The 11,730-nt window shown below is 39.9% G+C and overlaps 1 protein-coding gene across 4 annotated transcripts in view; it reads left to right on the top strand.

The window, feature by feature from the left end:
• Positions 1-8,967, top strand: part of PTPRG (protein tyrosine phosphatase receptor type G) — a 775,419-nt gene extending 766,452 nt beyond the window's left edge. For all 4 annotated transcript variants that reach the window (XM_069560453.1, XM_069560451.1, XM_069560452.1 and 1 more), the window contains 2 exons: positions 3,701-3,836; positions 4,398-8,967. In XM_069560453.1, coding sequence (XP_069416554.1) covers positions 3,701-3,836; positions 4,398-4,544 — 283 coding nt within the window. In that variant the 3' untranslated portion in view covers positions 4,545-8,967. The remainder of the gene's footprint in view (positions 1-3,700; positions 3,837-4,397) is intronic.
• The last annotated feature ends 2,763 nt before the right edge of the window (positions 8,968-11,730 follow it).

Below are 11,730 nucleotides of genomic sequence, written 5' to 3'. Positions count from 1 at the left end.
TACTAGTAGTTCAGACTAGGGGGAGTAAAGACTGCTTAAACACCTCAACCATCACTGAGAATCTCTTCAGATGATGAGTCACATTTAAACTTCATTGGATTTTGAACTTACAGTAGTTGTCACTTTAAGCTGGAATAAGCATCCAGGCTACGGTCCATTACTCAGACTCAGTACTGCCCAACGTTGACCATGGAGTCAAATTGATGACCAATTTTTAACACAGAGGCTCTGATAGTTACTTTCAAAACCTAACAGGATACACACTCAAAGGGGGAAAAAATGTATGTATCTATATATTCATATATAGATCCATATATTAGAGAAAATATTAAAAAAAGAACAACTAAGCTTTCAACTGGAGAACCCAGAAAAAGAACTAAATAAATCCACAAAATGTACTAAGAAGAGCAAATAGTAATGAAATGGAGGCAAGGATGAAAGTGAAAGTGAAGTCATGTCCAACTCTCTGCAGCCCCATGGACTGTAGCCCACCAGACTTCTCCATCCATGGAATTTTCCAGGCAAGAGTACTGGAGTGGGTTGCCATTTCCTTCTCCAGGGGATCTTCCTGACCTAGGGATAGAACCTGGGTCTCCCACAATGCAGGCAGATGCTTTACCATCTGAGCCACCCGGGAAGCAGATCAACTTTATTGCTTAAATTTTATTAACAAGAGATACAACTCTGGAAAATGGTGAAAAAAGCAGAGAAGGCATAATTTACCATGGGGGAAGGAAAAAAAGTCTCCCACTTAACCTGCAGTCCTCAAATGTTTTAAAAATTGTTAATTGTGATAAGATGATGTTTATTTTTAAAGTCCTTATCTTTTGGAATTTTACACTGATTTATTAATGGATGAAAAATCTGGGGTTTGCTTCAAAACACGTGTGGCGGAAATAGGCACGAAACGCGAGCAGCTGCAAGCTGATGATTGTTGTAGTTTAGTGACAGAGCCATGAGGGTTACTATACTTTGTATTTTGCTAACAGGTTAAAAATCGTATAAATGTTTTAAAAGAAATGAAATAAACATTTTAAACTATTTATAGTGCTATACCAATAAATTGTTAAGCCTACCTAATCATAATAAACGATACTTAGGGAACATATGGTACTTACCAGTCTCTGATCTGAGCCCCCAATGTGTATCAGCCGCAGCAAAAAAAATCTCGTCTCCCAAGCTATGACCCCAGTTACTTACCTGGATGTACATTGTTTATTCAACCTCAAAATGGGGATGTTAATAGTACCTGGATTTTTCTGAGGATTAAAATCATTGGCACATGTAAAATACTTACAAGCCTGGTATTTACAGTTTTCAACCTGTCTAGGCCTACTGCGTTTTGACCAGGCTACACTTGTAGCACACAGAGAAAACATGTAATGTCACCTTGATTAAGAAAACAGACAAAGCTAACACCAGAATGGAAGGGAACAGTGTAAGCCATTGTTACTTACTTGAATACGGGTACAAAGATCTGAAGAAAATGCTGTCGAATAAAACCCAGTGTGTTATATTGAAAGAATTACATACATCATTTCAAAAGATTTCTCCCAGAAATACAGAGCTAGTTAAATGGTACCAAAAAACTATTCTCAGTGAGTTCAGGACTTTAGGAACTTTTTTTATAGATGTTTGAAAACATACAATAAAATGACACGCATTCATTATCCCCATCCCCAAAAGAAAACACTCTTAAGCAAACTTAAAGTCAAAAGCATTCTCTTTAACTTGTTAAATGTTATTTCTCAGATGCCTATAGAAATACTTTTATTTAATATTAAGAAAGTAGATGCTTTACCATAACACAATATGGTAATTCTTTACAGTGTCAAAATGGAAGACTATTGATATCCTATCCAATGCAGTAAAAGCAAAAGATGTAAGAGGTATAAAAGAAAGACATAATTGGCGTTATTGGTGGATGATGGTATAGCCAACTAACCTAGAGAATCCACAGATTGTTAGAACTTAAAAAAAGTTCTAGAATCTACAGATTATTAGAACTTAAAAAAATGTTCTACGTGGCTGAATACAAGTTCACCATGTGAAAAATCAATAACTTCCCTATATATAGCCACTGAAGAGAGGCCATTCTTTGGAATAACAGAAACTACCTAGGAATCACCCTAAAATGACATTGGGGAAGACTATACAGAAAACTGGACTTTCCTGGTGGCTCAGTGGTAAAGAACCTGCCTGCCAGTGTAGGCAACACCAGAGACGGGGGTTTGATCGCTGGGTCAGAAAGATCCCCTGAAGAAGGAAATGGCAGTATTCTTGCCTGGAGAATCCCACGGATGGAAGAGCCTGGTCAACTATAATCCATGGAGTCCCAAAAGAGTCAGACACGACTTAGCAACTAAACAACAATATGCAGAAAACTGTAAAATCTAATTGAAAACTATAAAAGACCTGAGCAAATGGAAAGAAAGATATCTTCATGAACAGAAAAGCTCAAAAAGAGGTTTATTTCCTCAGATCTACTTGAGATATTCAGTGCAGCCTAACCAAAATCCCAACAACTATTTATATTCCTTGACAGTCCAGTATCAGTTAATATAAGGTAGAATGGGACGAGGTAGGAGGGTCGAAGTGGAAATGAGTGTACAAGTGAAAGATGCAAATGCGTGTGTCTGAAGCCCTCAAAGTGAAACAGCAACTGTACTGCTAGCAGCCAAGACTATTGTATAAACCTGCTTCATCAAGTGTCAGAACTACTGAGAACCTAAGGGAATTTAAGCAACTGTGGGGAAATACAGTATCAAAAACCAGACAAGCAGATTAAAGGGCCAAACCAGAGAGTCCAGAAATAGGCCTGTATATGAGAATTTGGCAAATTATTAAAAAGGCAGCCTAAATCAGGAAAGAGGAAAGAGGAGGCTGTTCACTATAACACGCTGGCACCAGTGGTTATCTGTTGGAAAAATGACTAAAATGAGACCCCTGCCTTACATCAGAGGAAGAATAAGATTCCAATGAATTAAACAATTAAATGCAATGAGGTAGAAAATTGTAGGAGAATATTTCTTAAATACCGGGGTCAAGAAAGCATTTTGAAATGGCCTGATGAAAATACCTGGTACCCTTGCTACGCCTTTTTCGTGCCTGTGTGTGAAGCAAACAGAAACATATTTTTCCAAGAATTTTATAGAAGGTGGTCATACTTGGAAAGTTCCACTTCCATGCCAGAAATAATTACTAAATATGAAACTCACTGTGAAAATTTTCTGACTGCCTTTTGGGCCATAGATTTCCATTTTTATTCAGATTCTGAAAGTTCAGTTTAGCCATTTGGAATTTAAAAAATAATTTTTTTTCCAGAGCTTTTTGCCTCTTCCTACTTATCTCATAGCCTCCAGTTAAAATCCTCATATTATTTTTCCTATCATATCACCCAACTCCTCCCTCACATCAAATCTTATTGCCCTTGCAAGTCTAATTTTGAACTTTTCAAATTAGACATCAAGTGAAACAACTGATAAACCAGTCTCAAAAGAGGCCACGTTATGAACAAGTATCACCTTCATGCTAACCTTAAAATCTCTTCCCTTGTCAGCATTTCATTCATTTTTGTGTTCTAGAATAGGTATAAATTTAGGCTCCCTAGCGTCTACAGAAATACGTGATGGTGACTTCATTCCAGTATATTCAGTCTTTTAGTGATCCTGCAATAGGTTTTTCTTTTGTTGCCCCCAAGGTATGGCGCGGTTTCAGCAGGAATGCTGTGTGCTCTTACCACCTTGTCCCAGCAACTGGAGAATGAAAATGCCGTGGATGTTTTCCAGGTTGCAAAAATGATCAATCTGATGAGGCCTGGAGTATTTACAGACATTGTAAGTACTGTGCTTATTTGCAAAACCTGTACAACATCAGCTGAAACTCAGCCTCACCCTGTACAACAGTAGTTCTCAATGGGGGTGAGGGTGGAGTAATTTTGCCCCCTAGGGGATGTTGGGCAATGTCGGAGACCCTTTTTATGATCACTACTGGGGATGGGGTTAAGTGAGTGGAGCCCAGGGACACTGCTAAACATACCACAACACCTGAGATGGCCCTCTGCAATAAAGGATTCTCTGGCCCACATGTCAGAAGTGCTGAGCAAACAAACTCTGCTTTCTAGAGTATGTCGTGTTTTCTGAAGATAAAGTACAGATTTCTTATTATCTTAGTGGACCATTCCAAGGTAAGAGATGCAAAGGACACAAAGCAGGTGTCGGTTTTGATCATAACGGATTCCACAGATGATTTTGTAAGTTTCTTCAGGAGCATAGACATATATTCCCATGTCTCTAGTGTATTTTTCACAGTTAGATTTTTAATCAGTACTTTTACCTGCGATGAAATGAGATGAAGCTGTTCTTCAGCTCCAAAACCATCTTCCTCTCGTTTTCCAGGAACAGTACCAGTTTGTCTACAAAGCGATGCTCAGCTTGGTCAGCACTAAAGAGAATGGAAATGGCCCCATGACAGTGGACAGAAACGGCGCCGCTCTCACCGCGGACGAGTCGGACCCTGCCGAGAGCATGGAGTCGCTGGTGTGACTGGAATCGTGAAAGAGTGCTTCATTTGTAAACCTTCTGAAGACTGAGAACTTTCTTGAGGCCTTTTTTTTGCCAGACTCTAGGTCTAGGTTATATGATAACCCAGTTACTTTTTTACACTGATAAAACTTTTGATATTTATTTTTTGCCATTTTATGTCTTAATGGTATCCTACTGAGCATTTGCACCTCTGTTCATTTCCCACAGTGAAACGCGGTTTTACCTAGTTTGCACTATCTGATCAGTGTTACTGCCTATAATCTGATACTACAGCAAACCCTGACGTGACATTCCACGACACCATACATGCTACTTTTTAATTCAGTATAGTGAAGGTCTTTGTTATGACAGTGACTCTTGATTTTTTTTTTTTAATTATTACTCTTGCTAAAGCAGCTGCATCCTCCTCGCAGGCAATGCTGTCCTCTTCCTCAGTCCTCTCCTATTTTTTAAGGCACTGCTCAGTACTTCTGTATGCCTTCTGTGTTTTAATGGAGTGGATGAGCCCTGTTTTCTTTTAAAGAATAGTGGCGGCGGGGGGGCTCCTCTGAAGGCCTGTCCATGTCATGGCCTTGAGAGAGTCCCATTTGTGATGGTAAAGGTGTCCATTAAGAAACAAGAAGGTTGAAGAGTCATCTGATGTGAACATCACTTCCTAGTTTCAAAGTTATATTCCTAGCTTTAAAAAATGCCCAACTGTGTCAAAATAAAGGATATCTCTGTATTACAGTTTTCACAGTAGCTATGTGGACAGTGTGTGTTATTTCCATTTGACTCTCTGAAATAGTTACATCCCTGCCCCCCAAATCAGGGCCATCTTTTACAAAAGAGAGATGGCAATATTTTACGTAACTCCAGTTATGAAATCCTTTAGTGAGTCTTCATTAATGCCTCATGGTTTATAATTTCATACCTCTTGGCAGGTGGAATAATGCAAATCTTGGCAGGTGTATAATTTTGAAAGTAGTCCTAATATTCCTATTACTCATATAGCAATCTAATAAAAACTACCTATAGAGTTAACATTCTTACATTCTTTTCTTTCCTTTCTTTTTGGCCAAATATTTCATGATAAAGCTCGTTAACTACATGTATTCTTCTACTTAAACTGAAAATATTGTATTAATTAATTAGCAAAAAGTCTTGGGACTATCTAGGTTCCTCCACATGGAGAAATCTGACGTGGAGAGAGAGAATTAGAATCTTGAGTGAAAGGTAACAGTGACATTTTCAAAGAGGAGACAGCTTTGTATGCTTTTGTCTATTTTAGCCTCAAAAACAGGTTCACTTCAGTAAAAGAGACTGCTCATAGGGACACAGAGCCCAAGGAGGCAATTTCCCAGAGCCACATTCACCCTGCCATCCATCATGGGGAAATCAGGAGCATTCACAAGAAATTTCAGTTCAGCAAGTTAGAAAGATAAGCTACTTACTGAGATCTGTTTCTTCTGGTGCATATTTGCTTTTGACGGGTGACTTCTGTCAGAAGTTAAGCCATCACCAGGACTGAGCCTGGGAAGAGGAAAAGGGTTTTGGTTAATTTTTTTATGTCAATAAACATCAACCAACAGGTCACACTGGCTGTGACCATACTTTCTGGCTAGGCATTAAAACGTCCGTGATAAGCAGCACGGAGACTCTGTTTGTCCTGAGTTGATTTTCTATGAAGTTTGTCAGAGCAGAGCTCAAAGGACCAAAGCTGCTGAGGCCTCCTGGCCCAGGATTTCTAACACACGGGCCAGGTCAACCAAGTTTTCATAAACAACGTAACTTGCCAGGATTCATCTCATCTTCTCATCGTGCAGAGTCAGCCACACAGGGTAGTCCACTATTCACGGACTGTGAGCGCTTGCTTGAGAAAATGTGAACAAGAGAGCCCAACCATGAGTGGTGGAGGACACAGACTCGTTCACCGTCCCTCCGCTCCCATCAGAGGTGACGTGCGGAGCCTCTGCCTAACACTTGAGGGAGAATCCTGACCTCACCAACACTACTGCCACGGGCTGGCTGAGGGAGACCAGGAAGGGGAAGCTTTCAGCACGGATTCACCTCTGCATGGCAAGAGCTAGGTCACTAGTCCATTACGGAGCTCACTTTAGCTGTAGAGTGTTGACATGAGCTGACTCTCCTCAGTGGATGGCACAGTGGACCTGACTTTCAGAAGCAACATGCAGGTTGGGGCTTGTGGTCCCTCTAATTTTTTCAGGACACGTGGCAAGTATTCCCTTCTGTGCTATTGTTGAGTCACTCGGTCGTGTCCGACACTTCGCAACCCCATAGAATGCAGCCCGCCAGGCTTCCCTGTCCTTCACTGTGCTATTACAGAGGGCCCAATTCATGGACATTCATACCCTCCAATTCTGTGACCGTCTCTTCCATGGGTATCAGAATCATGATAAAAGAGAGAAATAGGTTGGAGATAAAACAGAAACGTCACAAGGATGGCTTAGAATTTATCTGTGAGCATTCGAGTGTCTGTAGTGGGCCTGAACCAGTCTACAAACCCTAACCCACTGAACCACAAGCAATTGCGGTTTGCCCATCTTGCCAAAATGGTCCAAACACACTTCGTGGAGGATAGTGATAGTCAGCAGTCCCTTTGACTATAGAGTGTATCCTATCATTATTCATATGGCATTGGCAAATATACGCTTGTATCTTTGCAGAGGCAAAGAGTTTCAAAGATGGTGTTTTCTTTGAGACAGAAGCACATTGCTTAACTAAATAACAAGGTTATTAGCCCATGCACTCAGGAGGAAAGGAAATAGCTACTGCAAATTACTGTGTGCTGTTATAAAAATAAGCTTTTAGAGTGTATGAGTTCTAGGTAAGCAGAAGGCACACATTCAAAATGAACTGCAAAGATCAGGGCACGTGGCCATGCTGGACATCAGAGAAAACACACCTCACTGCGCCAAGAACTTTCCTGCATCTGAAAGTCACAATACTTTGATACTTTAAAAAAAAGTTTCCTTCTGAAATTCAAGATGATTAAGATGAGGTGAATCGCTTTTCCTAATTTTTATGCCTTGGAGCTTTCAGAGTCAATTTCAAGTTGAAAAGTCCAGCAAGGTCAGAGATGTTTATGGCATTTAGGGTCTGGTGGCTGTAGGTTTTAGCCCGGAGTGACATATCAAAATCAACAGATAACCTTAATTATTTTATAATGACAGCACAACTGCCTTGTTATGAATTTTATTAAACGCATATATACTGTATTTAAAACTTAAAATATAGATACCAATTTACCAAAGACACATACTAATTGTAAGCAAAAAAATGTTAAAGAAACCCAAACTCATCATAATTTAGGAAATAATAATCAAAAACGTAGTTTGTCTTAAGAATCTAGCAAGTTATACTGGAAAATACATTTCCAACTCCAAGTCCTAAAGTTTATGTTCAAATGGTGCCAGTGAATTTTTATATGAAGGGAGAATGCCTGCTTTTTTTTTTTTTGAAACAGCTGTAATCTCACTTGCCCCTTTGCGCTTGCCCATAGCTGCCATCTAACATACGATTTTGGCTTCACTTATCTCTAGAAAGAAGGCATGCGACAAACCGGAAGGAGTTGTAAGAATGGTATTTGGCCTCTACTTTGTCTTAGCTGTTAAACTGTTTTTAGTATTTTTGTTAAATATTTGCAAAGGGAAGCATTTTCTACAGAGGATAATTAATTTCAAGAAAAATAATCTTGAGTTTTAAGAAATAAAACATCTCCAGAAAAGGAGACAAACGATTTTATAAAATGTCGCAACTCTCCAACATTTGGGGTAGTGACTCCTTTTTTGTTAGGACATTTGAAACTAGCAAGTAGCCATCGTTTCTTAAAAAAAGAAAAAAAAATTCAGCCTTTGTGTGGATTCATGTTTCTTTCACTTCATTTTGAAATAGCGAAAATCATTAAAACTGTAAATATTTTGTTGCTTGGATAAGCATCTTCTGGGAACTTTGTATCTATGGTATATAATCATAGAATTTTATATTTTCATATAAAGCTAATTTTTTTCTAGTTTCAATTCTGTCATAGTTTTTTTTTTTTTTCCTTTGTGGTGGATATGTGAATTCAACTTTCTGTGTATTGAAGTAGCAAGAACCATCTTTGCATTCCAAAAGAATCCAACATGTGTTATTTCTTTGAGGCAGTGATTGTGACAGTTGGGTTTTCTTTTTTAATTTCATTGACCATTTGTGCAATAGGAATTAGACATAATTAGTCACACTGAATACATTTGTTGCATTGACCCATTTGGATAAAGTGCTGTTTTTGTTTTTTTTAATTTGTTCGGGGGGAGGGGTTTTGTAACCTGAAATTTTTCCCTTTTTTCTTCTGTTTAAAAGTATATCAAATCATTCTATTATAGTGTTATTTAATATGTAAATTGTATTGCTATACATAAAATAAAGTATGGTTTTTGATGTATTCATTAGTGCTGAGCATTTCTAAGAAAATACCTACATCCAATAATATCAGATTACTCGTTTCTTTTAATGGGTCACGTTTATACACACAGACCCTTGGTCTTAGTTTTCATGGTAGTAAATCATTATTAGGAGTCATCTTCACACAGGCAGAAAACCACAGAAATGTCTTTTCTGAGTTCTTCCTCCTTTAAAGAGTAATATTTCACCGGCATGTCAGATGAAACTGTGCTCACTTTATGAACCTCCTGCTAAATTATAAGTAGAATTATTGTCTTATCCAGTGTATCAAATAGATTTGGAGCAACTCCTCCCTCTAAATATTTACTTTGTAGAATGAGAGACATTTGTTGGCAAGACTTTGGGAGGATCTATGAAATACATACATAAGATCCTGTAACTCCTACTGAGCGACATTTTGCCATCTCCAAACACAAGTTGCCAACTGGGCAGCTTGGGTCCACCATTCTCTGAACTTTAAGCAGCACTACAGGAATTCAACTCATCACTGTGGCTCCAATTTTTCTTTCCAGCAAGATAAAGAACTGATAGTTCACTCTCCAAAAGTAACTGGGAATTTGACAAACAGCATATTAATCCTTGTGGTACCTACATCAACCCCTCAGTACAAAAGAATGGAACTCTACTGATGTAACCCTTTGTCTGTGTGCTCAGTTGCCCCTTCATGTCTGACTCTGTGACCCTATGGACCTGCAGCCTGCCAGTCCATGGGATTCTCCAGGCAAGGACACCAAAGTGGGTCGCCATTTCCTTCTCCAGGGGATCTTCCTGGCCAAGGGATCAAACCCCCATCTCCTGCATCTCCAGCACTGGCAGGTGGATTCTTTCCCACTAGCGCCACCTGGGAAGCCTGGTCTTCCTCAAACACCCACAGGGACTCAATCCTCTCTATCACAGAGTACGTGAGTGGTCACAAATTGTTGACCTGTAGATCATATTGACTCCACATATTGAGGCCATCATCTTTATCACAGTTATTAGTTTCTAACATCTAAAAAGTGAAAACTTTTACAGTAAGATTCAGATTTCAAGCTCTTTTGGAAAAAGTGCATTGTTGAAACCCCAGGCTCCTGTTCTCACTTGGGCGTCAAGACCCGCAGAGGAGGAGCTGTCGCCCCTTCAGGTGAGGCGTGTTCTCTCCAGTTCACCGCAGTCTCCGCCTGTCCCACCGCATCGGCCTGCCCATCACCAGTCTACCTTGCCTGGATCCTCCGAGCAGCTGCCCACGAATTTTCAGACCATCATCTGCCTCAGGCTGGTAAACCATCAACCAAAAGGAGCAGCAGACGGATTTATACTGGTCTTCCATCATTAAAACACTAGGAAGCCAGCAAGGGGTAAAGAGGCAGGAGGTATGACTCTTCAAAATAATTAACAAATCTATTCTCTACTCCATGGCTTTCAAAGGAAATAAACCAAGACAAGAAAACTTCATTTTTGTTACAAAGAATGGGGCAAAGAAACGAGTGCAAAAGCCACTGGTCCAAAACCCCATTTTCAAACAGGTTAGACTGTTGAGCACATGAAGATTTAGAAATGAGTCACTACTAACCAACCCTGGATTCACAGACAGAATTAAAAGTACTGTTTTTACATTCTGCCTGTTTTGGTGAAATAACATAAAGGTACTAGAAAATGATAGGAACTAGAAATCAAGAACCAACAAGGTAAAACTGACTTTTGGGATCATGAAGTTTGGCCACAGTTTATTAGGATCTAACAACTGTATTTGAACTGGCATGTTGGAGAAGACTCTTGAGAGTCCCTTGGACTGCAAGGAGATCCAACCAGTCCATCCTAAAGGAAGTCAGTCCTGAATATTCATTGGAAGGACTGAGGCTGAAGCTGAAACTCCAATACTTTGGTCACCTGATGCGAAGAGCTGACCCATTTGAAAAGACCCTGATGCTGAGAAAGATTGAAGACAGGAGGAGAAGGGAACGACAGAGGATGAGATGGTTGGATGGCATCACCAACTTGATGGACATGAGTTTAAGCTCCGGGAGTTGGTGATGGACAGGGAAGCCTGGCGTGCTGCAGTCCATGGGGTTGCAAAGACTCAGACACGACTGAGCGACTGAACTGAACTGAAAAAGAGAAACGGATGTTTTCCTCACAGGACTGCTACAAGGAGTGAATGAGAAGTTCTTGAGAAAGTCAGTGAATACTAACTTACATACCTAGCCTATAAGTTTGCTTTATTTTAAAAAATTGCTTAGCAGACCTTTCTTCAACCATGAAATACAAAGTCAACTACCTTTGCTTACCCAACTAACAGTAGTGGTGAGGAATTACCTTCACTGGTAAGGAAGCTGAGCACTTCAAACCAGATCCAAGAGGGATAATGGGGACAGAACTGGACAGTGAGCATGACCCACACAGCCTACGTCCAGAATCGGGAGGGGCAGAACAGATAGATGGTCACGATGCCCAAGCCTGAGTGTCTCAGCCTCTAATGGCTGAAATCTCCATTCCAAGGAAGTTTATTGTTTTCTTAGGAACAAGCTTTGTAATTTCAGAAGAGTGACGCCAAAAGCTTCGTATTTGTTAACCTCCAACACCAAGGGCAGATTACTGTGTGGCACTATTTAAAAAAATGAATGCTGTCTCCACCTCTGGTGACACTGCCCTCCCTCAACCCTCAGGCCTACACGCTAGTATACTTAGTGGTAATTCCTTTTTTATCTTCTTTACTCCCCATTGCTTTCAGTTTATCACTGTCATCATCAACCATCGTGTCTCC

Source organism: Ovis canadensis, chromosome 19 (assembly GCF_042477335.2).
Source record: "Ovis canadensis isolate MfBH-ARS-UI-01 breed Bighorn chromosome 19, ARS-UI_OviCan_v2, whole genome shotgun sequence".
Classification (NCBI taxonomy): Eukaryota; Metazoa; Chordata; class Mammalia; order Artiodactyla; family Bovidae; genus Ovis; species Ovis canadensis.
The sequence above is the reverse complement of the archived record's forward strand: the minus strand, read 5'-3'. Positions and strand labels throughout refer to the sequence as shown.